The sequence below is a fragment of the Neodiprion virginianus genome, chromosome 6 (genome assembly GCF_021901495.1).
Source record: "Neodiprion virginianus isolate iyNeoVirg1 chromosome 6, iyNeoVirg1.1, whole genome shotgun sequence".
In the NCBI taxonomy this organism is placed as follows: domain Eukaryota; kingdom Metazoa; phylum Arthropoda; class Insecta; order Hymenoptera; family Diprionidae; genus Neodiprion; species Neodiprion virginianus.
Genome location: NC_060882.1, coordinates 28,231,632 through 28,258,645, shown reverse-complemented (window position 1 = coordinate 28,258,645; position 27,014 = coordinate 28,231,632). Strand labels below are relative to the sequence as shown.

Sequence of the window (27,014 nt, the reverse complement as noted above, 5' to 3'; positions counted from 1 at the left end):
TCGCTCGGTAACGGTGGGCGGGAGACTAGGTCGATTGAAACAAATATTCGACTTCCATTTGGCAGCCGACCCTTCCTGGAGTTCCACATCCGAAACTCTGACCCTCCGATCTTCTGCCGGTTATATTTATGCCAATATTTATGTACCGGGAGGGGAAGAAAAATAAAAGTAGGAACGGTTAGCGCCGGAGAAAAAGCACCCTTGTGTGAATCGGGAGAGCGACCCTTTTCTATCCTGTTGTTTGCGCGGCGTGCCGAATCCGGGTTTCTTCTTTATGGCTCTCGACGTCGGAGGTAATATTTTGAATTTTATTGCCAGTATGGGATTCGCGTTTCGAAAACGATCGTCCCGAGTTTGCACACGTACGTGGAAACTCCGTTCGAATGTTTTTCGCAGCGAGGTTTTTCAAACTGTACAGCCGTTAAGAAAATTACAGTCGGACGATTCGATTCGTCGATATTTTACTATCCTTGAACAACCTTGGCTCGAGTCAAAGCCTTGATAACACATCCGTGCTCAATTAACTTCTTTGATTGTTTGCAAGGTGCGGGGGAAATTGAAACGGGACTCCTGCTCGACGACGACGACGACGACGTTGACTGTTGGGCTTGCGTAACGTGGGGGGTTAAGGGGGTAGAAGGGCTGGGGGGAGAAGGAATCCTTGAGTAAACTTCTTAAAGGCGCACAATGAACGCTTTGCCTGCTTTTGAAAGAGGACCGTGAATTCAAAACAAATGCAAATCGCCATTAGCAAAGTGGTAATGCGAGTGGAAGTGAAGTGGAAGTGAAACCGTCGGCCCGAGGCTATTTTAGCAAGGTTCCCTCTCATTTGGTATAACGTAATTAACGATAAGATCCTACGAGTTTCGGAACGTCGCGATTGTCGGCGCTCATTGTTCCTTGAATAAACAGCTGCCTCTGATCGTCACTCGAAAACGTATCCGTCGATAAAAACGCCTCGTTGTCAGATAAATCTGCCAAGAGTTAAAGTAATGCCGATTAAAGAATTTCACGCGGTCGCGTTTCACCGGCAGTAGTAGCTGATTAATTCCACCGATAAGCTTGCAGCTTGCGAAACGAGTTAATTGCGAATAAAAGCTCGATTTTACACGCCGTTGCGTTCGAACGCAAGGTCAAGGCGTCGCTGCACGCGTGGAGTAAACGCAACGCGGTAACGGGCTCGTTTTCTTTTCATCGGTGAAACGAAAAGAAGAGTGAAAAGAACGAGCTTATTCGCTAGTCTTCACTATGGGGCCGAAAGAACGCCCAGCGGCGTCTCCGAGGAGACTGCAAAAGCAAGGCCGGGGTCGTGCAAATGTTTGCGGAACGTGTCCAGTGCTTCAGACCTCTCGACGGGATCAGGGTTCCTTTTTCCAAGTTTTCCACCCACTCTCATTGCGTGTTTACAAAGGACGCTGAATTTTCATTGGTAACACCTGCAGCCACTTGTCCGCATTCTTTGGCAACTGTGTACCACGATGATGACGATGATGACGATGATAACCACGTCGAGTCGAAGAGCGGCATTTTCGCTCACCGTATATCTGCGAAAATAAATGAACGCCCGTTCGTTACAGCGTTTCCTCTTTTCCAACAGGGCGATGAAGCGAGACGCGCAGGTATCGAGCTCTGCAGTCAGGTATTCGATCGGAACGAAACCGGCCAGTGCAGAGATTCGCTCGAGTCGATAAAGGCCTTTCTGGTTCCCCGCGTTTTACGTCGAGTCGTTTCGCATGCTTTCGCAAGGGCTGCTGCTGTGTTTATCGGCCGCTGCGGAGCACGGATCGCCGGGTATATTTGGGTGTACATGTATACGTAAACACGTACACGGGTATATGTGTACGGAGAAAAACACGCAACTGATTAAATTCCCTTGGCGGTAAAAAAAATTCTATCGCTATGGCCGCGGCAATTTCCAGGGACATTTGCTACCTCGGTTTCGCTTACTATTTTAACGAAGGCTTACCCGTAGAGTTCGAAATAATTACCATAAAAGGGCAAGCAAAAATCATACATAACACATCGCGTGTTCCGCACTCGATTCACCCTCGCGTTTCCATTACATTCGAATCGTACGCGTGAGGAGGAGGCTTGTAAGTTTGAGTCTGAGCTTTAAGTCGTTTGAATGAGAGCCCAGAGTCGTTAGTTTCAAGTCTCGTGTTTCGAATTGCTCGTCATTAGATATTCAATCTCCGCGGGCTTTCAGCTCGGGATAAACCGAATCTGAATATGAATAAGAAGAGGTGAGAGGGGGTCGGGAGGCGGTCGCTATGCTCGTAGAATGGGAGTAGGTCGCACCACGCGAGATAGAGTCGCGTGTGCGCGTTTCACACAGGGGTAACAAATTTTTTACCCCTTCTCAAAAGCACCGGGATACCTACGTGGGTGGTGGTTTTTACCTCGTGGGCGACGGGCGAATGGCTGAGCGGGCAAAAACACTCTCTCTCTCTCCCTCTCTCTTTTTGTCCTTCTCCAAGTATAGGTACAAGCCCGCTGATTAATGCGTCAACTTCATCTCGGCTTGAGTTCACGGATAGGAAGAGTTCGTGTACTCACTTCGACGTACCTACACTGTTGCTGGTGCTTTGATATTTCTTTTTTCCTTTCTTTTCAAAGATTACATAGAATATTGTGTTCGAATGTCGTATTTATTCGAGTACCCAAGGTTATTCAGATATACGAAATGAAATTTCATTCTTCTCATTCTCAGTTGGTAAACACTTTCCCATCGGTAAGACCGTGATTCCGAATTTTTACTGTGATTTTATTACATGTTTACGAAAAATCGTTACTTCATTACTTCGCACCTTCAGGATTGTCTGAAGTTCGGTAAATCATAACGAACCAAGCATATTCATATTTTGAAAAACCAACTCCTTAAAGGTCGTTCTAAAATTGCACAATAATGATTTTTTTCAACGTTATTTCAGTTCGCATGCTTCTTGAGTTCCATCTCGAGTCTGACGCACCAACGTCGTCCTCATCTCGATTTTGTATCCATTTACCATGTAACACACAACGCGGAGTGAGAAACTTCACCGGATGTCCCCGGCGCACGGTTAATTCTCCCGGTATAATCGTGAAACTTTTTCTTCGATACCGGAAACCGTAATTCGAATTTAACGGTCGCGGTAGGCGTGAGTCGTTCCTCCCTGTTGGGCGCGTGCGTATTTCACCGCTGGCGCAGACATTGCATGCGAAGGCCTGCATCACCTCACCTCACCTTGGTACACAATAACAAAAGCCAAGATGTCGTGTGGGTAACCCGATCTCCGTCCAGCGATATTATCGAACCGGTTGCGTTTTGCGGTCACGCCATCGGCCTGAAAGCGGAGCGAGTCGAACCGCACCGCGTGGCTTCGAAACCAATCGTAGAGTAGACATTGAAGAAGAAGAGTAAACTGAGAATTCAATTTAATGGATCGGTGCGGGCGTGATTAAGATACTGATATAATCCAGCAATCCCTTTCGCCCAAGGTTGTAACGAAGTATAATTCCCATAGGGAGTCCTTGGAAACCGGGGATGTTGCGGGAAAGCGGAATATGATCAAACTGGACGAGTCACGGTTCAAGAAGGAAGTTCGGTTTACCATGATTTCCGAAAGCCAACCGGGTACCGGAATCCAAGTGCGCGACAATAACGCCTGGAGTAACGATGGTTGTTGCGAAGTCTGACCGAAACGTCCAACATCCCAATGCGAAAGTGAAAAACCCTACGACTGCAGAGCGACGTCTTGATAAGAATTTAAAGCCCCGCAAGCGAAGCGAAGCGGTCGCTTTAACCCGGCCAAAGCATCGCGCTTCGAGCCGTTCCCCTTTAAATGATAACCCGGAGGTGGAGGCGGTCGATATCGGCGTCTAGAACTACCCTTCCTTCTTTTCCACCCCGTGTTTTCCCCTCTTCTCCCGCTTCTCGTCCCGTCCCGCCCTTGTCAACCTCCGGAAACACAGGCAGGGTAACCCATACCTTGCACGCGCCATGGTGGTACGTGAGGTACATAGGTGTACGTAAATGCTCGGAGGCACACAGAGACACACAGAGGATGCACGGCGGTATCGGGCGCAGGTGGAAATCCCGCACGAGGACCGAAATCGCCACCAATACTCGAGCGTTCCCGGTATGTGGAGCAAAGAGTCCATTCAGCAACGGCTGTTTATTTAATGCGTTTCATTACTAGAGGCCGCCGCCGCCACCGCCACATGTCCGTATACGTCTGCACGCATTCATACCCGCGGGTATGAATATGCACGGACAGATGTGTGTGTAAAGACACGCCAGTGTCCCCCGTATTCCCGGTCCGAACAGGGGAGAACGTGTCGCGACCATCTGCCGCATAATAAGGTACAAATGGTCCATCCGATGGTCTCTTATGCCGAGAAACGAGGTTAACGATTTAATTATACGAATGTATCAGGTGCGCGCGCGCAATTTTCTCTCTCTATCTGTGTTTATCTTATTTTTTTTTTCTTTTTTTTTTTTCATCAACTTTCACCAATGACAACTGACATAAGCGTGGGCATATCAACAGCGCTTGGAATAATCGATAAGTTGAATTTGAGGGAACCAGTTGGATTCGATTTTACACGCGAATTAAGGTTAAGCATAGACTCGGTCGCGTTTTGTCAAATTGCACAGCTCTACAAAAAAAAAAAAAAAAAAACAAGATTTCTTTTTCAGCCGCATGGGATGTTTTTGGTAAATGTTATGTTATCGAGTGTGCGGAATCCAAAAATGACGTCCATTTCTCTCCATCACGTACTTTTATTACAACGAACTAAACAATAATTCTCATAAAATTAAACAAACGAATTCTTTATAAAGTATATTTGACATTACGTGTTCATTCTTTTCGACTATATGAAACCCGTTCTTCTTCTCTTTGATCCCTGTTTGTATTTATTCTCGAATCTCACTCTAACACATATTAAATGGAAGCAAGAAGTCACTTTTGCATCGGATTTTTAGAATCAAGAACGGGATACCAGATTTCGAATTAAACGGGAGTTTCACTCTAAACGAAACTACAAACACGAGTTCAAGAAAAAACCTAACGCAATGGAACTTTTTGAGTGTTTTACCCGGTTTCGGTGGGTAAAAATCTACAAAAAATAGTATAAAAAACCTGTGCAGTTTATTGGCTCCAGACCTGTGTTCTTTTCCGATTATAATATCACCGAAATCGTTAGTTTCCATGACGAAACACTGTATCATCATACCAATTGTCCAAATCTGAAAACCAGTTGCATTATGACAAAATTATCGGAATCAGATTACGCAACTTCGAAAAATCACCGTTACTCGTTGAGCGGTTCTGTTCTTCAGTTAACAAATTTCCGCCAGGCATCGTTCGCGGTGAAAATCACGAGGATAGAATTTACGGTAGTCCCCCTTCTCCCCCGTGTTTTTGCGTTCACCACCGTCCCGCCCCCATTATCATACCCATTATACGCGGCGAAGTTAATTCGACGATTTTCGTTTCCATCCTCGCGATACAGCCGTTCCTTTACCCCCCCCCCCCCCCCCCCCCCCCCCTTCGCCCCTCCCTTAGCCCACATCCAAACCTGATGCACAGCTCGGTTTTCACCGAGTAGTAATAAACGAACGAACGAGCGGTGAGAGAAACAGGTTCCACCGGCTGCAATCTACGTCGCCGTTCTGCCGGCTAACAAATTATAGACCACGGGGACCACTCCGGACCATGCTCGCCGCCGGGTTTTTCAGGGTTCGTTACCTACCAGAGAACCTTGTTTCATCACCAAACGTCGATCCGTTTCGTGCCTCATCTCCCATCGTTGCTGGCGGATGGAGACATCGACGAGTGTCGCCCTGTTTACAATCCGACGATTGTGAGACGACACCGGGTGAAATGCGGACAATCGACGTCGGACGGAAATCGAGGCGTCGCGTCGATCCGCGACGTTCGTGGCGACGAAAGAGGCGGGGTCGACGGTTTACTCGAGGACAGCCTCCGTCTCAGTGGCAACGACCCAGTTCGACCTCGGCTTCTCTTTTCATCACTTTCACGCTGTCGGAGTCTCGGGTAAGTCATCTACAGCCGTTGCAGGCCGGATGCGAAGTCTTCGGGAACGGGGGAGGACGGAAAGAGAGGATGCGGAGGGGCGGATAATCGAACCCTCGGGACGAGGGTATGACTGTGAGAGTCCGGTGATTCGCGGTTGCGTGTCGGTTGGTTGGGGTGGTGAGCGTGGGCGGCAAAATAAATAATATACGCGATGTGCTAATCGTGTATAAACGATTTACACACTAATGGACAGCGACGGTGCTGCGATCCAACGCTCGAGTCTTTGCCCGCCGTCTGGCCTCCGGCCAGTTATTAAACTGTGGACCATCAAACGACGCGAGCGTGGAACGACATTTCCAAGCTTTTATTACTGTTCGAGCCAACGTCAACGTTCCTCCCGGAGAAGCATCGTTGACGGACGTTTCGAAAAGTCTGGGACCATCGTTCGTGCAAACGATGCGTTAGTCACGATGACTGATCACACTGCGTTGCCATATCAAGTTTATTGAAACACATCGTCATTCGCTGTCGCATTTGACTCCAAGGCACTTGTAAACGAAAATCGGAACACGGTTGTCAAGGCGTCCTCGGCCTTAATTCGTGCAGGCTTCCCCGACCAAAAATATCGTGTTTTCGACAATCTTCACGGTCACGATGACGTTATCAGCGCTTATCCCGAACTCCAGTCACGGCCGACGCGAATGTTTACCATATTTTTTCTTTCAGGGCACGAATCAATCAAAGTTTCAAACCGTTCCGACCCTGCGGCCAACTTTTCGTTTCCATTTCAAACTCGACTCAACATTTATAAAAACTAATAAAAACGTGACGAAACGAAGTGGTAATCCCTATTCAGCGATCGAAACCATCTCCTCGTCATCCGGAGAAGGAACGTCGTGTGATTTCCACGAGGTGTTTCAACGGCGAAACATTCCGGCCGGCGGTGGCGATGAAATTTAATACGCGAGCTCGTATTGTACTTACGTACGAAGGTACGTTGCGGAAACCTTGGATGGTCCTTATTACGCGGATACCGTGCGAGTCGGGGTTAGGCTACGTTAACGACGTTACAGCTGGCTGGTGCCGTAGGTAAACGGACACGTATAACTTTGATAGTTATAACGTTATATAGCCGCGGGGCTATTCCTGAACCGACACTAGAGCTATCGCGCTATTCTTGCCACGGCCTGCAATAAATACGCCGGTGTATTATAGCTGCGTTCAATTCTTCCACCGTGTGGTTCCGCGCTCCCCACGCCCAAATTCCCGAGTTAAGGAATCGTAAAATATATCAGCCGTTTAACGACCATCAAATGCGAGACGGTGTCTGTTTTTAGAAAAGTGCCGACAGCCCGTGAGAAGTGGATATTTAATTTTAACCGAGCGTACAACACGTAACAGGCAATCATCGTTTGGCCGTACGGTTCTTTCCAAGCTTTTGCAAATCTATATTCGCTGTAATAATTTATCGTGGAAATCCCGCGGGACAATGTATAGGTGTGCACGTACGCGCGTACCTGCCTACTTTTGCGATTTGAACAAACAGAAGACCGACGGATTTACAGATATTAGTGGGAGTGTGAAAATTCGGGGAACGAACTTATTCAACCAGCGCTATTTTGGCTCGGCTGGCTTCTCGGTCCCGTTGTTATTTCTACACAACATACTTTTATTCTTGCAATAATTCAACCTCGAATTGTTTCCCCTCCCCTCAGCCAATTTATACTCGGCGTTGCCAACCGTCGGCAAAAGCTCGAGCTCGCGGTCCGGGTGGTGATCCCAGCGACGTCGTCGCCATCGGCGGGCTTTACATTTTTCACCTTTTTCTCCCCCGTCCCTGTCAGCGATTTTTTTTTTTCATTCATTTTTTCCGTTTTTTTTTCCACTTTTCTTCCCGTACTTTAATCCGGGGCTTTTTCTCCCTTGCCTGCTCGTCTGCCGCTTGCTGGTGCTGCTGCTGCTGCAAAGCGAGTAGAGAGCTTTTCGTTGATACTCGTTTTCCCCAGTTGATTTCGCTGCCTGTATACCGGACGGCGGCTGTTTTAATTAATAACGCGAGCGCTAGTTCGGACCTCGAACCCGCCTCTCTGTACCTCACGTTAACAAAACATACCCCCACGAAATCCAAAGCTCTGGTATATTTGTTTGACCGAATACTCCGCCGAACCTTTTCGTATCCCGGATGAATTCCAAATTCCGTTGATACGTTCATCGAATGTTTGTCTATGTCTAACAGTTTTGTGTACCCTAAATAGAGAACGAAAGAAAATATAATTTATACGAAAATAAACAATTAAAGCAATATCCACGTGTATGTACATGCATACATACATTCGAAAAAGTATCAAACTTTCATCGACGTTATACTGGAACCTGTTAAAGTTATTTTCAACAACAGCTCGATGAATTCCGACAGTTTCTATCCGCGTTACGCGTACTCTATAATCTATTGTGAAACTTGCGATATTTCAATGTGATTCAGAGAGCAGCGATAACCCGAAGCAACCCGTCATATCGGCCGCGGTGAGTATCAGCCCCCCATAAACAACAGTCGTCGGCGTTGGACAACCTTTGGCTCGCAATTCTCCGCAATATAGACACTAGGAAAAAACATGATAACACTTGTCGTAATTCACAGGGAATATAATATCGTCGAAGGTTCGATAGTGAATTTCATCATCATCGTCCGAAAGATTTTCAGCGGAAGAAAAGTAACGTCTTTACGTAAATACGTAATAGTTTATACCCATGTAAAATAGTCTTCGACTAATCGTAAGGTTGGTGATTTCTTCGAACGAACTGAAAAGTCGAGGCTCGTCCTTGGCGAAGATCAAGGAGGCATCGATCACGAGTTGGACAGTTTCCTCGCTGGGTCCAGAGGCCAGTCGAAAGTGAGAACACGGATGTACAAGTCGAGCTTTCGGACGACTTTGAGACTGAATCAGGAGCGGGCAAAGCGCCAACTGGCAAACTGGTTCGACGATCTCGTCGCCGTCGTCGATGTATATACGTATATATAAGTAACGACCGAGATGCCAAGTTGTTCATCTCCCTCGGTAAGATATTCTCCCGCGTTTGCGGACGAAGCGAGGTCCACTATTCCGGTACATCCGGGTTACGCGCGAGTTCGACGAGGTTTTAAAAACTAATTAAGAGATTTTATTCGGGTTCTTTCAACCCGGGAAGAAATCAGCTCGCGTGCCGCGAAGATGAATCGACGGTGTTCAAAGCTGTTGGACCGCTGCTACCGTAGAAATTTTCTCGATGGAATCACATCCTGGCAAATATCCAACGGTTGTCAATTTATTCCCCCGGGTGTTTCTTCGTTGCTCCGCGGTGCAATAGCTGGCGAGATATTGAGATCACCGTTGACGTGAATTGTTCGGATAAACGCGGTGAAAATTTCGCGGATGCAATACAGACGCGACTGACGAGTTCCAAGCGTGACGCGAACTCTTCGACGCTCACTTCCCGGCGCCTGTTTGTCTCTCTTTTTTGAACACGCCGTCTTCTCATCTCCTCTTCTCCGCATGACTGAAAGATCGCACTAAAAACACTCGACCGTCTTAAACTCGTTCGCTAGTGCAAACCGAAAGTTATTCAATCCGAGAAAGCATGTCCGTGTCTGCGTTAGTTCAGTCGTTGCTACTGCGGAAACGAACGACACGTGCGAAGTCGTCTAGCATCCGGCGTCGCGTCGCCTCGACCTAATCGTACGAGAATCGGGCGTAGCGCTATATCGAGTGCAGTGAAAAAAAATGAACCATGCCAGACCCGCGATTTAGTATTACGCCATCGCTTCTCCGGTTTCGTGTAAAATAGATTTCGACAACACGTTGAAAGTCAAGACTTCAAGATTCCGTCCGCGGTTTACTTATCGGCAATTAATCACCGAGTTTTAATTTTTTCACAATTAGAGATTTGACGTGCAGCAAAAAACTTGATTCCGACTCTTGCACGGTAAAAGCACAGCTAATTTACCGATCAGTTTTACAATTTTTGAATAAAAGTGTTACGTTTCGCAAAAACTGCGTCACTCATCGCACTCTCGACGAAATTAAGTGCAACAGGTAAAAAATTTCTTGAGACATCAACATCGAAGTTAATCCGGAAAAAATTAGCTGGTATTCGGCGTTCGGAGTAAAATTTCACTTTTTTTTTTCCCCTAGGCATCGGATAAATTTAATAAATCCTTGACTTTCAGCTCAAGTCGCCGATTAACGGTCTCGCGATAATTAATGCACCTATAATCCATCGAAATTCCCGAGGCAGTCGAAAGTTTGAGATTCGTCGAAAATACGAAAACGGTCGATTCGAGTTATTCAAAAAGAGAGGAACGGTTGCACAAGAAAGATACACAGCGTCGGGTTCACATAACCAACGTATACACGTATCACGGTACACATACAGAGAACTTGTTTCCCCGCGAAGCATTTATGACTCACAATCAGCCGCGCTTTTTAATACGAGTCAAAAATATGCATCGTGTTGTTTCGGAAGATCATGCATAAGTCATGAGTCTCGTGTATATTCGGCGTTCAGTTTTATGTACATATATCCATATATGGAGCCTGAGGAAACTGAACACCGTCTGTCCAGTTACACGGGACGTTCCGACACATAATTACCGCATGTCATCGCGCCTTAAATTCCTTAAACAATAAAAATACTTGCCGAATATCGACTGGGCGGAATTACTCCCCGTTCCTGATCCTGACTTCGACCTTCAGAGATAAGCCCGAAAATTACGCAACTCTCGCTGTGCACGCAGGCACGTGTCCCGGATATATGTATTTACTCGATGTTGACAATAACAAGCGCGTTAGGGGGTGGCGAAAGGGTGGCCTCACTTCCGCCCACCGCCTCCAAATATTCCGAGGTCTGCTGCCTCAATTACGAGAGTGTCTAGTTTCCGGATGGATGAAAATCGACCTAGTCGTCCTTAACGTTTGTCTCTCTGCATCGTGGAATCTTGGATATACTAAGAGAGAAATCGAACAATTTTTCGACTCTTCATTACGCTGGATGATAAGTTAAAATCAAATTTATTCAAAACCATGTAATTCGTATTCTGTAAGGTAAAAGTAGAGGATTTTTCATTATCTACGTCTCCAGAGGTACAGTGCAAAGTTTTTATTCTTTATTGCTGCTGTTGTTGTTGGCGAGAACGATCCCTAGAAACGTTTTATCGCGAGTATTTCTTTGATTGTAATAGAGTGTGAGGAAAGTTTATTCTGTTTTTTTTTTGTTTTTTTTTTTTTATACGGGGTAAACTTTTTTGGGTAAAGTTTGCCGAGCAAGAAAGTTTGGCGTCGAGGACGAGACGAGTGTCGGTAACTCGAGCACCGGCGTCTAGTGAGGCAGTGAAATGAATCGTGCCGGCAAAGTTGGTCTTCTTTCCGAGGTGAAGGGTACACACACACATACACACACACACAGACACACACACACATATAAGAACCTCAGCGAAGTTGGGTTTGACGAATTTAACTTCAGGCCGCGGTGTATAATTTTGACAACGTAACTCGTAGCGCCCAGTTTCATCTCCGGTTACGTATCTCCCTCTAGAATAATATGCGGCAGGTATTTCCACTGCGGAGGAAATTTCCGAGGTAATTTCTATGCCGTGGCATATAATACGGAATCTCATTGTCGGCCACCGAGAGACGGACTCGTGCCTGATTATTCCCGGCATGACTGAGAGGAGAGGAGAGGAGAGGAGGGCGCCTAACGCGACGAGGCCAAACGGTATAAAGCGGCTGCCTAGCTGTCGAGGAGTCTCGTTACGCAACTCGACGGGTGAACGACTGTGCAAGAATTAACCCAAGTTTATTGCTGATGTAAGTCCGATGGCAAGGAGGTTCTTTAGAATTTACCAGACACGCGGAATACGCGGAAGCGTAGAAATATACTTAAGTACCTAGGAGTATCTGCGCTTTAGATCCGTAAAATGAGTTTCTTGCGCGCACAGAGAATTCAAGAGAAGCAACGAAAACCTTTTGACGGTACGTAAATAACTAATATATTGCATATCCGTGAATGCGATTGCGTCAGCGGTCGAGAAAAAATCGGAATATTCGTCTCCTTTCGATTTCTCTCACGATGCTTGGCGAGGGTATAAAGAACTGAAAAAGAAAAAAAACGGAATGGAATAAAATTTGGATTCAGAACGCATCTCCGAGTTTCCTCGAGAATTCGAGAAGCGTCTGCGTGCATCGATCTCACCTGCTCTTCGAAGCGAAGAAATAAAATGTGTCGAGGTTATAAATTTATATGACGGACGTATCGTTGGGTTGTTCGCCGTTCTCGCTACACGCGCGTCATTCCGCGAAATTATCACGACCAAAACCACTTCGCTCTGCGGTTCACTCTCTAATTCCGTATATAATGATGATCACCGTGCGGTTTAATTGCCAATTGAGGAAACCGGGTGCCGGATCCGAGCGAACGGAGGACTGCAACAGCCCCGGGTTAACGAACCAAGTTGCCGCGGAGCACCGAGATGTCGATTTGCATAGAGAGTAGATAGTATCTGCCGGACATACGCGTCGAATCGAGTTTTCGACACTTTTGTCCTGCACGTATAAGTTACGTGCCTGTGATAACTTGCCAGACGACGATATTCTTCTTCCCATCAATTCCCGTCATGCGAGAAATTGGCTCTGATCGTTATTCGGCCGTTTTTACGATCGCCGTTGAAAAAGCGCGATAAGTGTCTCGGAATGAGCTTTTAATAAGAAAAAAAGCCTAGGTTGCCACAGACAGCAACGGTGACCTGTCATCGCGATAATTTCAGTGTTTGCACACAAAAGAGAGAAGAAAAAAAAAGCGCAACTATTTTTTTCTCACCCCTGTCGAAATGATGACTCGCAGGTTCGTTTTCTTGCCGAGCATAAAGAGATTCCCACCTGCTTGCAAGCGGAGCGGGTCTCGTCGGCACCTGTTCTCCCTTTTCCCACCGCCGCCGCCGCTCGAAAAGAGGTCTCGGGATCATCGGGAGGAAGAATCGACTGCGACAAGGACAGCAGCTGTGGCTTTCAATACACCTTCGGTGACTGGCCGCAAGCTCTTTGAAAACCCGGGGTGTCCACACCCCTCGTCAGATCGCTCGTTTCTCGGGCTTTAAACTCGGGGTGGTTGCCCTCCGGAGTCTCCGGGGCTTTTTTTTATCCCTTTTTTATAATCCGCGTGCGTTCGACGTCACGGGATTTAGGCGGCGTTTTACCGTCAGGTGGACGACGCGTGTTGATCATCTCGCTTTTTTGCTATACCTCCTCGTGTATCGAGTTACGGGGACTGGTATACGTCCAGTTCAATTGGACGCTAAGTCCGGATCTTAGATCCTTGAAATCGAAGATCGAGAGCAACGATCGCGTCAAGGGGATAGACGGTGATACGATCTGATATAAGAGAAAAGCGATTTACCGAGGAATCGTCACGTTCGTAGAGTAGAAGAAACGAAGAACTCATCTCGACATCACTTTTCAGTTGTTTGACGCAGGTTTCAAGCCAAAATGTTTACAATATATGTATAAAATCGAAACCGTGGGAACATTTATTCGAAGTTCCTACCGTTATCTAAAATTCCCGATGAGATCGAAAAAGGATTCCAAAAAATACGATCCAGGTATCATTCTCGTTCGTTCGACTGTTAATTGGAAACAAGAAGTAATTCTAAAACCTCGAGTCGCACGACCCACAGTTTCTTTTCACGTTTTCACAGAATAGGCGGCGTCGGAAGCGACAGGTGGTGAGACGAGAAAAATGCGCCAGAAGTGGAAGGGCACAGGGTGGGAGCAAATATGGAAGGGACGAGAGATCCGATCGAATTTCTTCTACAATGGGGAACGAGAGGGGAATATTTGTGTAGGACTGGTAGGTGGGCAGACATGCGCGTATAATGTTTACAGCATTGTCGGGAAGAGGGATAATTCTGTTAACGGTACTCTAGGTATCTCGTAACAAGCATTCGTGCCGGAGTTGCGTGATGAGCCGAGCTTACCGATCCGACGTTTGATTACGCAAGCATTCGGAAAATGGATTGTACGCTGTAGGTGTATAACATGAACGGGTTACTTAATCGCGGTCCATCCGTAAGTCTGCAACTGTTATACAGTCTATCGAGCCAATGTTCTGCGAAATTCATGTGCCACCTTGTATTATACCTGCAGTTACAGGTATCCGGTGATGGTTTTGATTGGAAACGGAGAGATAAATAAATCGAAAGCACGGTGAGTTGAATCTATTCTTTGACTTTCATTTCAAATCCACGAGGAAGGACCGTCTTGATTTTTCTAACTTCGCCGAGAGACTGAGAGAACTGTTCAGATCCACTGGCACCTTGCAGGGTTCAAGGGCTTCAGGTTTAGACGTCTGGGTTGCAAAAGCAGCGTGAAATTTGAGAATAAGCATCGACTCGTTTTTGAACCCACGATCTTTAGGAAACACAGTTCTGGGTACCAGTGATACAATAATCCAATAGTTTTCCACACCATAGGAAACAGTCCACGCTCGATCGACGTTCGAAAATAAGTAATGTCGGTAATCCGAACGTTTCGACTGATCGTGAGACGAGGGACGCCGAACACTGTCACTTTCATTCCGGCATTTACACACACACACACAGACACACACACGCTCATACACAGCTCAGATGCGAAATAACCTTTCATTCTACGTGTCCTGGGATTGAAAGGCACCGCTGATCCTACTCCCGTTTTCCGTCCTTTTTCCTTTCCTTCTTTTTTTTTTTTCCTTTTTGGTTACTTCTTTCAACTGCAGACCCCGGGACGCTTTTGTCGTGATAATCCGGCGCAAGAAATTCCGGGAACGGTCCAAGGATGAGGATGGAACGTGAGGTGTAAAGAGGCGAAAAAGTCTGATTGTGAGCCACGCGCCGCGGCAGCGCGTCGAATTAAAGCGGCCAATGCCAGTGAGAATTGTCCGGTATGGTTGCCGACAATAGGAGGAAGAGGGAATTTGGAAGTCAAGGTTGCGGCCACGCATCAGCGCCGATCGCCGAATCCGGGTGAATACGTGCAGAGGTAAAGTTGCAAAGATCGTCGGTCGGCTGGTGTAACGGACTTTAAATATTCGGGAGTACATCAGCCGATGATCAGGAGAGTTGGTGTGACGGAGTCTACGCCTCTCGGTAACCCAGAGGGGCTACCAGGGTCACCATGGCGACGCCCTCGACGGCATTGAAAAGACGCGTGCCGGAAATTTCCGCCCTGGCAACAACCTCGGCCTCGGCGAGCATCTTCCGGACGACGGAAAAAGGAATCTAAAAAGTTACGGACCAGAAACCGTCAACGATTCCGGGAAACACTCGTTCCCGACGATGACGAAGAAACTCGCTCGTCTTGTTTATCACCGTCCGTAGGATTTCTTCGGCTGTACGATTTGATACGTGTTCCAGCTTTACTGTATTTTTTTTATACGACGTTCCAGACGATGGTTTACGATTTTACGCCATCCGGCACGTTCACTTATCAGTTCGAACCAAGGAGTCACGCTGTGTCTCAATGATCGTCCGAATGGTTATCCATCTCCCTTTTTTGAACATCCACACCCAGATATTGATACGCCAATAACTTTGCGCTGATGCGAAAAAAGATCCACCTTCTTTTACCATTGTGCTTCGTTATATCGAGATTGTATTTTATCGGAATGACCTGAGAGTGAAAGAGCCAAGCTTCACAAAACAGCCCTCGTGCGAAAAGAGATCTTGAAGAAGGGATTTCCCATGTCAATTTTAGGTTAATTTATGAGTACCCGTACAGACGTAAAGGTAACCGCGATTCCTCAAATATTATTAATCGAGGTATCAACGGTTTGAACGATCATTTTATAAGAGGTAGAAGATCTGTAAGAGACGGTACCGCTTTCAATTAAGCGGTTTAATCCGAGTCACGTGCCACCAAAGTTTCTAATTGTCCGCACAAAAAGGGCGTGAAAGAAAAGTTTAAATTAGACCGAGTTGCTCGTTTATCGGCACGCTCAAATTTACATTTATCAGCTCGGTCCTGGACGAACTCGGAAAGCAGAATGTTGAAGGACTTGAAAAATGATGAAAATTTATTTAAACCTACACCCACACCTCTCAAAATCCAGCAGACTGAAATTAACCAGCAAAATGGATGTGAGTAATTAACAGCGTTTAATCCAACAAGTTCATTCCGCCATTATACATGCTGAACGCCGAGAGTTGCCTTAGGTGAGCTACACCTTTGGTCGAAGAGAGGAGGTACGGCTCTCGGCCTCCTCTGTATAACAGTGGGAAAGAAACATGGCTCAGTGGCGACTCATCGATGACCTTGCTACCCACAGACAAGTGTGATTTTTTATCAATCGTTACTTTTTTTACGAGTTATTTAACGATTGAAAATAAGGTATTACGAGATATTCAACGTGGAAGATGAAAGCCCCGAGGCTAAATGGACTCAGTGACTGCCTCGAAGCGCTGGAGCAACGATTATCATTATCACGAGAACTTTGCGACCGCCAATCATCCTCGATTGTAACGAGCAAGACACACAAGGTACCGGAGACTGCGATAGGAAGCTTGCAGACTTTACCCACATCGTATCGATGGCGGCTATTTTGTCCGTAAGCACAAGATTCGATGAGGAGTTATAAGATTGTTGAGCGGCGGTGAGAATATGGTTGCGAAACTTGTGAGTAAATTTTCTCTACTCGAGAGTACCGAGCAGAGGCACATAACCTACACGGGCACTCAACGTTTACCGTTCGTTTGTACGAAACGAGGTAATAAATTCCGTGGGTGGTTCAGGTGTGCACAGGGTTCGCTTTAGTCTAGCTTGCCTGTTAGCTAGGAAACTTTGTGTCCGACGATCGTAACAGGCGATCGTAAAGTTTCGGATAAGCGCATGTTGGTCGTTACAATCGGTAGTTGGGTGTTCGGTTCAGCAACATCGAAGCTAGGAGCCAGCACTTCCACTCTCCGTCCGTTGCACAGTCGACTACCGTATACGTGTGTATACCGCAGAGTCGTAATCGATTATCTAATCGAACCGTGCGTTCGTTCCGTTAATAATTTGCGACGGTCAGTTGCGTCGAGGGCATCTCGTGAGAGGTGGAGAAACTCGCGGAGGAAATTGCTAAGGTGGTAGGAGGACGTGCCGTTTGCTTGCTTCACCGGTGTACACAAGTACCTTCTCGCCGCATCAGTGAATGTTGAAATTGACTCTAGGATGCCCCGCGAATCCATTATCCAAACGTTACGTCTAGTCTCTCCGATCCCCCTCGCGACTTCCGTCAACAATCAAGAGGGCTCGATAACGCTCGACTAGTTTACGAAGGGCTCCTCTCGCCTTCCGTTCCGAAGTTAGTTCAGGACGATATTGGCCGATGGTCCGGGGGACGGTGGTCAACGAGAATAACCAATTAAACAACTTCGGGGAAAGCCTCCCCTGAGATCTCGACGTAAGGCAATGGCACACGTGGAGTGTTGCCCTTGCAATTAGATCCTTTCGGGCATTCGAGAGCTCCGAATACCCGTGTCGCGTCAAACGCAGTTCGCTGAGCGTGGCTGACAAGCCCATTTCAGAAGTTCGTATCGGAGTTTCCTCTCGGTTGCGCTAACGGCGGCGGGAAAAACAAAGGACCGCGAGAGAAGAGCGGTGATTAGAGCTCGATGATGACTTCCAGCCGGCTAATTCCCATCCGGATTATCTATCGAACTGCGAATTCTACTCGGTTCCAAAACTATTCCCAACAGTAACCGGAGATAAATGATGTATATGTATATCTGTACGAGCGACGACCCCGAGGAAATTCTATACATTGACTGACTGAACCCTCCAGGGAATGTTCCCGTTTATCATTTTGCGATCCGTAAATTTGCTCGAAGGTCTTTCTCCTTTCTCGAAATTCGATGTATACGCAGGCATGTCGCGTGTGAGGCGGATCATCAACTCGAGCATAAACCATCCACCTGGTCGCGGTATTCACGTCAAAAAATCTGTCGAGAAGGTGACGTTGATTTATTAACAAGAGGACGGGAGTAACTCCTGAGGCGATTTCTTTATCCCCGCGAAATGAAATTAAAGGGTGCGTTATATTTTCGCGTCGAATACAAAGCTCTCCCTCCCTCCCTTTCTCGATACTATATCTCGGTGCTTATACTTTTGCGCGCTTTGCAATCAGCCTATGGAGTTGGTAGCTTCGAGGAATCTTGAGATCGCGTGTCGTTTGAGTTTACCGGAAGCAGCCACACGGAAAGGCAAAGAGACTAAAAGTGCTCCGCGTCTTGAGCCGGATCCAACGCTGCGACGAGGTTAGTCGATATCCTAAGATTGGTAAATCAACTTGTGCACCTGTCTCCCGATGTGTGTTAAAAGCTGGGTTTTTATACCATCAGCATCGCTTTGCTGCAGCTATTATGCAATCCAGAACTATGGCTACGGATGCTTTCGTGCGATGAAACGCAAACGATCAAGCAAGTGGGAAAGAGAAAAACGTTTGGTCGTTGGACACGTTCGTTTCACTAGGCTAGAATAATATTCCCTTGGCTATAGGCGAGTAGGATCGATTTAACTCGTGTAAATACAGGATTTCTGGAAGTGGGTATGGTATGTATACACATATATACATCCCAGTTCACGAAATATCCAAGATATACACGACGATATGAACGCCAGAGAAGTAGGGCACTGGTGTTTGCTCTCAAGTCAAGGTGGTACAAAACTGTCGGCTTCGTCCGCCGAGTTATGGCTTTTCAAATATTTTCAAACCGAGTGGTCCTGAGATGAGAACAGAGCAAGTGTGACGTGACTGTACGATTAATATCGCAGATATCCCGAGTGGTTTTTAATGAACTCCCAGACGTCTCAAGCCTCGACCCTTGAGGTGTTTTTTTTTTACCTCAATTCCGCGATGCCTTGAAATAGATCGTCAGCGGCCATTTTTTCATTTCCAATAAAACAACCGGTCCGTAATAGCGGGGCATGGGACAATTTTTATCCGGAGAGAGCAGTGCAGTCACCTCGCCTCGCCGTTCCCGCTGTTCCTTCTATTTTCGCATTCACGCGATGTGTTTCAGGGTATTTTCAAGTCTTCGAGAATGTCCGTCGCTGCTGCATGTCCAAGACGATGAACGAAGGAATTATAGAGGGAGAGAAACGGAGGTGTGAAGATTAAGCGACTTTCACGGAGGACAAAGACTCGCTGTTTCCTTCCATTTTCCCTACTTTTTCTTCTATTTTCTTCTACCCAGCGGATCTTTCAACTGACTCAGCGTCGATCGCGTTCTTATACCTACACTTCCACACCCACACACCTACACAAACGTTGCTTAAGCCTTTTTCCAACATTTTTTTTCTTCACTCCACTTTCAGCGTTTTCCTCCCGTTTTCTTCTCCTTATTCTCCATTCATCTCTATCTCTTCTCTCCACGCTTCGCAGCCACTCCGGCGCCCCGATAACCGGCGATTTCACCCGGGTAGCTGAATCGCTGAGTTATACCGTGTCCTCCTCTTCGCCCCCTGTATCCCCTCGGCTATAACCCTCGATTCGTCGCTCGCAGGAAATTGTATGATTTCCTGGAAACACGCGAGCCTCGTAGCACAATTTTCGCCTTTAGAGTCCAACTTTTTTTCGATCAGAAATTACGCCTCCTTCCAACCTCGGATGCTGAAAGTATTAAGTGGCTGCAGAAAAGAAGTCGACACGTTAATTTCCCTCCATTACCCCCCTTTCTCCGGAAGAAAACAATCCCTACCCCATTGCTGCACCACATTGACCCCGTCTTAACTTAGCACCAGCGAAACATGGATGTAGGTACCTATGCTACGCGCGTGATACAAATAGGTACGGTAAAAGTGAAACGAAGGTTAATACACCGAGTCACAAACGAAAAACCATGATCGAGCAAGAGCAGAGAGTTATGATCTTTTGTTTCGCGAACCGGTTGGCGGTTCCTCGAATCGTTTGTTACCTCGGGTTCCTTAAGCGGCGACTCCTTTTGCTTTCTCTGGAGGACTTATTTCGCCGTCTTACTCTCGACGTGAGTATTTTTTTCTTTCTTTCAATTTTTTCGTCTTATTTCTCATTTTACACCACTTTACCCCGGGGCCCGAGGCCACAACGGCGCGCCGGTTCCGCTGCTTTCGTTCGGATAATTCCTTTTCGTTTGCTCCGGCGTTCGTCGTCGTTTTTCGGTCGTTCAATTCCACGCTGCTGGCCTGCTGCACCAATGTGAGCACACCGCAACCTCCTGAATGAATAACGTGTGTTACATATGCGATCGTGTATCTCGAACACGCGTAGACACGCAACGGAATGGACGCACGGTATAGGCACGAGGGGGAGAACCTAAATTAGGTGTCGTCCGGAATGACTTTAGCCTGGGTTCAAAAGAGGTATTAAAATTACGGCAATTGATCGCCGTCGTGCCGTTCGCGTTTCAACCGCGGCGCGCATACTGCAGAGGAAGGAGATCGTTTTGGCCTGATTCACGACTGAGCTGCGTATTGGAAATCTCTCCAATTCCCAATCTGTGATTATCGATGAAACCGCGCGATAAGACTTTACTCAAACTATAACGATCCATGGGTTTGTAAGACCGTTTTCAGCCCTCTCAGTTGCCTCGTACCGAACGAAATGCAGGCATGTAGGTAAGAGTTGTAGAGCTGCTTGCAGAACACATCGTCGAAACGACTTTACCAAGAAGTCCTTCGGAATCGCAATGATGATATGACGTACACGTTTGGCGAAACTTACCTTTTTCGAGATGCTGTGGAATCGCAGGCGGGCTTTCCGACCCGGTCGGTGGTTGAAGGTGAGCAGTAGCACCTGGACGTCCCCGGGGTCTACGGCCAACTCGTGGCTAAAACACCCAAGAATAGATGGAATCGTTAGTCACGGGGTACAATATCGTCGGCTGAAGGATTGCGAAAAGAAAACAAAAAAAAAAAAATAAAAAATTAGAGTGACTGAGGTAAGTGGTCAGAGATTGGAACCTCGAAGCGTCCGTCTTTCGTGATTATTTAAGTGACGGAAGAAGCTTCCGACATCGTAGATACGACGACACGTGGTATACGAGGATTACCATGGGAACGGCGAGGTATAAATCTGCGTATCGATCGCTCCGATTGTCGGGGTTTTGCCCTGCTGTGTATACATCCGGCTTTGAAACTCACGACCGGCGACCGGGAGTTGCAGGCTAAAGTGCGCTAGTTGCTCCCGCAACAGCCGGATGATGGTTTTGGTCGTTGGTTTTGGGTTGTGTTTTTGTCCCCGAGGTTTGAAAAGCTTCCAACGCAACGTGAACGGCCAGCGGTGAAAAAGGTGGAGAGAAGAAAGAATAGAAAACGAAGAAAAAAAAAAAAAACCAACAAAAAAAAACACCGTACACGAGGATAAAAAAAGAGAACGGTGCACTGCGATGCAGGGGAGCAAGACTGGGCGACAAAAAGAAACGCTATTTCATCCAGCGTAGAGTGTACGATATACGGGAAGGCACTTTGAGAGAGCCTCCACGAGAGATATATGTACCTACATTTACTCCACTTCGTAACTTCTTCTTCTTCTTCTTTTTCTTCTTCTTATTTTTTTCTTCTCTGTACGGAAATAATCGGTAGCTGATTCGCGAAGGCAACATCCACGTCTACTATACCGTACACGTCGCTCAAGTGGTCCATATTTCCTCCTCCCTTTCACTTTCCTAGACCTCTTCACCGGCCCAATGCCTTGTCGTCGGTGATCGTAAAGCGGACAAACGAAGAAACGAACAAACGAAGAAAAGAAGAAACCAGCGAACGAACTAGTGGGTGAGTCCTTTGTTTTTTCGTTTCTTTTCAGACCCGGGGCATTTATTACCGTGGTTGATCGCGACCAGCGGCTACCGCGACCCCGTTCCAAGTTGTTCCTACAGGTTCCATTCCACCCCGGAGGTGGACGGCTAGACTCTGCAGAAGAACGGCGTCCGTTCACCGGTTCTTTCCCGCAAGTCCAAAGTTCCGAAGACCCGGTCGTTCCGCACGAGGGAAAATGGGGGGAAAGATGACCGGATCGTTCGGCCGTTAGCGGGCAATCATGGACCATGGAACGACAGATAGTTCACGTAGTAGGCAAAAAATTTTCATCCTGAATTACAAGAATGAGATATCGCGAGTTGGGCCAACTGTTTTTGTCGCCGCAGTCCAAGTAGGCGCAGGAGACGTGACCCGTCGAAACATCGTTATGCCTCGGAATAAAAGTCAAAATGATTGATTATCAACGCGTCGTTCAACCTTCACGGTTTTCAAACCAGTAGAAACTGCGACAGCGTTGTTGTCTCGACTTCGGTATTTTGCCTTAGAGAATATTCAAGAGACTGCGAAAACGAGGAAGGGGAAGATTTATCTCTGGTTCATCTCTGACTCGTCATCCCCCTGGCGACGTGGATGACAAATTGTTCACGGTAGTGTTCGGGGTGAACTCAGAAATGGCACGCAGGGTCGCGTCGAAGCGAAACTTTTCATCGGAATATCGTGAAATCACCTTCCCGTACCTAATAAATTATATATATATAATACGTAGGTATACGATATAAATATATGCAGACGTTTCACTTGTAATGCGATTCAAGTATGCGCATAGATAGCGCCGGGGTCGGAGAATCGATAATCGGTCGGACGTGACGGTGAGAATATGCAACGTGGTTTCGGGCTGCTGCTGCTGCTGCTGCAGGGTTTTAGGAGAACGCCTGAAGGGGGCGAAACGAGTCAAGATAAAGGAGATTAATGGATATTAACAAATTACGAAGGAGAGACAGGAATTTCAAATCCGCCCGCCAAGCAGGTCTGTAATTCGTGACTGGTATATTTTCGGAGGATATTTTTTCCCCTCCTCTCTACGTTGAATGCTGATAAATGAATTCTGATACGAAATAGCATCGCCGTCTACCTGTATCAACGGATTATCAGGAATTTTCCGAAACCCACCAACGTCATGGTTTGGTTTCCGAGACGTGAACGATTTCAAATACGTCAAATATAACACTCGCGCGAAGTGGTTAAAATTTTTGCAACTGTCAGAGTCACCTACCTACACAACAATCGCAAAGCTCACCTAGGTTTTTCATGCCCCAATGAATATATTCATAGAATGTAGATTGACGGGTACATGTGAACTTACGTAAGCAAGTGTATAAGATGATAGGTACCGTGTTATAAGTTACGTCCATAAACATGCATGCATGTATGTATGGGTGTAAGTACGTACGTACGTACGTGTATACCAAGGTGAGAAACGGCTCGGATTCTATAATAAAATATGCATTGATGCCAGCAGCGGAATAGGTACCTACTCTCTATACCCGAGAGGACTAAAGAGACACACGACAGCTGCTGCCGCTGTCGTCATTGGCGAGATATACCCGGCATGGGCCGACACGACGATTCCAACACCGCTGGCTGGCTGCTACGCGGCGATTATACACGACGAAATAACACGGAGGAGCCGGAGGTTAGCAGCTCGTTGACATTATGCGGGCTTCGATCCCATTATGCGGAGAAGGACCGGGAGATACGATGCAAATGTCAGAGGGACGAGGATGACCGGCGTGCGATCAATTTCCATATCTGTCATCCGGACGATATATTTATATGCGTACACGCACACGTGTATATACATGTATCACTGATGTCAGGGTACCCTGCCGTGCACGTGAGTGAGGCAAGAGTGCGGTTGCTAATTCTCGCACGTGATTGTTATAGATTGTATTATAATCTGCATCGATGTGCCGGGACGGTAATTTGAATCGCGCGATATGATGAAGACTTCGCGCTGATTGTCAGCACGAAAATACAATATACTCGCTTGAATTACGGGTAATTTGATCATGATCATCATCATCATCATCATCATCATCGTCGTCGTCGTCGTCATACGGAGATCACCGAGAATACACCCAACTCGTGTCACGCTGTGTGACAGTTGTGATAAGGATGATTATAGCCAAATTAGAGAAGAGGGCTATATACGTATACATGTATGAAGTAGGTCACGCGAAAAGTGTTTGCGACGATAAATCAAGGAGCGGAGAAATAAAATTCCTCTCGTACTTATTGCGAGATTTTCGTCAATATTACGTTTCTCTTACTTCGTTGCCTACACCTTTATCTATTATTATTACCAGCGCGGCGAGGAGAATCGTGTTCGCCTGATTTGCATGCTAACGAGCAGTTTCTCAGTTGATCGTTCGTATATTTCTACCGGAGAGGGATAAAATAAGTACTCGCTGACTTAATTTCGCATGGAACGGTTTTGCCGTATATCTGATAATCCTCTTTCTCATTCGCTGAGCAGCGGCGAAGAAAAAAAACTGAGGGAAAAGAGAACAAGATAAAAAAAAAAGAAGATAAAAAAAAAATCAACAATTCGCGAGGGATTTTATCTTGACGCGCAGATCTTGATGCATGGCAGAGATTTCGTTCAAGGCCACTGAGTTTCGCATATCCCGGCGTATTTCGTTTCCTCTTTATTTCCAGTTCACCCACCACTTCGCAATTTAATCTGTGAATAACATTTAACGAGTGCTACTACAAATACTCAATTGCTGATCATAGCCGTGTGCAGATTAAGTTAAACGCCCCTTCTTCTATTCTACGCAAATAAGAAATCAAAGAGAGTTTTCAACGATCTTGAAATCGCAGACGGATAGACAATCGTACGACAAATATTTTCCCTGTCGTATCTTTCCAGACGTTAAGAGCCGGTATGCCGCTGCAGATTCGAACGCGTGAAGCTCGTCCGTTCCAAACTGCTGTCGGAAATGAAACCTGACCGAAACTAGTTATACCGGTACGTTGTGCATACCTACCCGACAGACACCGCAATTCCCATTGGCGTAGCTGTTTAAGTAGCACGACCAATGCTCGCTGACCGAGTAGCGCCGATCCCCTGATTTTGCAATTTGGATGAACGTAAATTTAGTTCGGTGAAATTTGAGAAGAAATTAATTATCGTATGTATTTTCTTGATTTACAGCTGCATGCGATTGGATGAAATCTGAACTGAGAGTCGAACAGAGAGAGAGAGAGAGCACGCAGCGATTTCCAGTAGATAAAGAGCTGTGTTTGCATAGGAAACACCGAAGCGGGTAATTTGTGCGTATATTTAAAAACACCGGGACGTTAATGTGGCGGAAGTGGGTATTCCATTTATTTATAGAATGCGTAATAGCGACGGCGGAAATTCGTCCGGATAAGTGGTTAATTAACAGTCAAGCCCCGAAAGTATAACCGTCGCGTATAACGTAATATGCCTATATGCCGCCTTGTTTAACACAGCGGTCACGGTCGTTCAATGACGCACTTGTCCTCGACATTTTTCGTTCTTTTTTTTTTTTTTTTTAAGTCGGCAAAAAACGAAGGCCGACTCTTTGTTCGCCCGAACGAGATTAAAAGAACAATGAAAATTCTCACCGATAACGCGAATTCTCGGGTCCTGCGATATCGCGTCTAGACTCGCGTAAATAGGGAGACCCACGTACCCGATACAGAAGTGAGGTAAATGAAGGAAAAGAAAAAGAAAAAAGGTTATAATAATAATAATAATAATAATAATAAAAGCTGCGCTTTTTATCTTTACACAGGTGAGATTTACAGGCCTACGATTACACTGCGCAAATTATACACCTCGTACAAACTTATCAAGCGCACACTATACATATAAACTCTCTGCGGCTCGACTACCTTCTGTTGACGATAACGAGAACTTTGCATGGAAATCGATCCGTGCAGAGAAACACGTTGCTATTTTACCAAGGCGAGGAATAAAAAATTATACATACGGCATCAATTTGATGTTGCGACAATACATGTAGTGCCTACTATGATAACAATAATTAAGTGCGAGTATAAAACGTCACTTGATGTCGTTGCCATTGATCACCCGCTACAGATGCCAAGGTGATGATTATACGCTTCGGATCTTATCTAAAACGATGAACCGTTTGCCCGCTTCTTTCATTCATAATTCCGCATAAAGAGGAACTCCGCTATATTATACGTATATAATGTACGTGATACCGGTACGGAGCGTTATCGCTTCGGCAGCGGCCTGCTTTTCAACGAGCCTTTGAGGAAGTTATCACGATCTTATCTCTAACGACGTTCTAGTTTCGCTTTGATGCGAAATCGCTGTAGAAATTATAAAAGTAGAAAGGAGGAAAGAGAAGGAAGGAAAAGAAAAAGAAACGAAAGCAAAACCTGGAACGAATTCTGCAGATTTCTGACCACTTTCAGACCGCACGTCCTTCCAGTTCGGTTCAGTTCATCAGACGAAGAGTGAATAAATTTATGAAGTGACACACTCACGCGGTGAGTTACCGATGTCGACGTTGGTAGTAGAAAAGCAGCTGTGATGTCCTCAAACCAATGCCGATGATGCACGCACAGCTTTGAAGAACTTCACAACTCTCCGGGTATTATCCATAGCGATGATCGTCAGTCACTAAACCGTATGCACACTTATCGATGTGACGCGTCGTCGGCATCGTTTTGCTACACGATCGTTCGTTTCATCGTACTTCTCACTCCTAATGAAACTGTACTGTCTTAAAAACATGCCCGAAGAAAGCTGCTCGCTTACGACGATGCTGTACGTATGAGAAGACAGGAAAATCGACGAATACCGAATGGAAAAGTTTCAAAGGTGTTTGTTGCGTGCGTGTGTGGATACGCGAATCACCTGAGTACCGGGTGAAAGTGAAACGAGTATTCGAAAATTGTTATAATTACATCGCGTTAATTGAGCCGCTGTGTCCGCTTGGCGAAACGTCGTTGTTCCATCATCGGTGCCAATTAGTACGATGATAAAAGAAAAATAAATATACTCGGTTTAATTGTCGTTGCGCAACGCGTCAACAATGCTTTCATCGAGTCGGCGCAACTCGAGTTGCTGCAGTTTAACAGGCTTCGATATCCTCCGCCACCTCCGACACTCGAACAACACAGCGCATCACCAAGATTCCCGGTATCTCTT

General features: G+C 46.4%; 1 protein-coding gene across 4 annotated transcripts in view; it reads right to left on the bottom strand.

The window, feature by feature from the left end:
- The window catches only part of LOC124307516 (probable JmjC domain-containing histone demethylation protein 2C), a 202,365-nt gene that overhangs the window by 108,047 nt on the left and 67,304 nt on the right, over positions 1-27,014 (bottom strand). For all 4 annotated transcript variants that reach the window (XM_046769255.1, XM_046769251.1, XM_046769254.1 and 1 more), the window contains exon 7: positions 20,766-20,871. In XM_046769255.1, the coding sequence (XP_046625211.1) occupies positions 20,766-20,871 (106 nt within the window). The remainder of the gene's footprint in view (positions 1-20,765; positions 20,872-27,014) is intronic.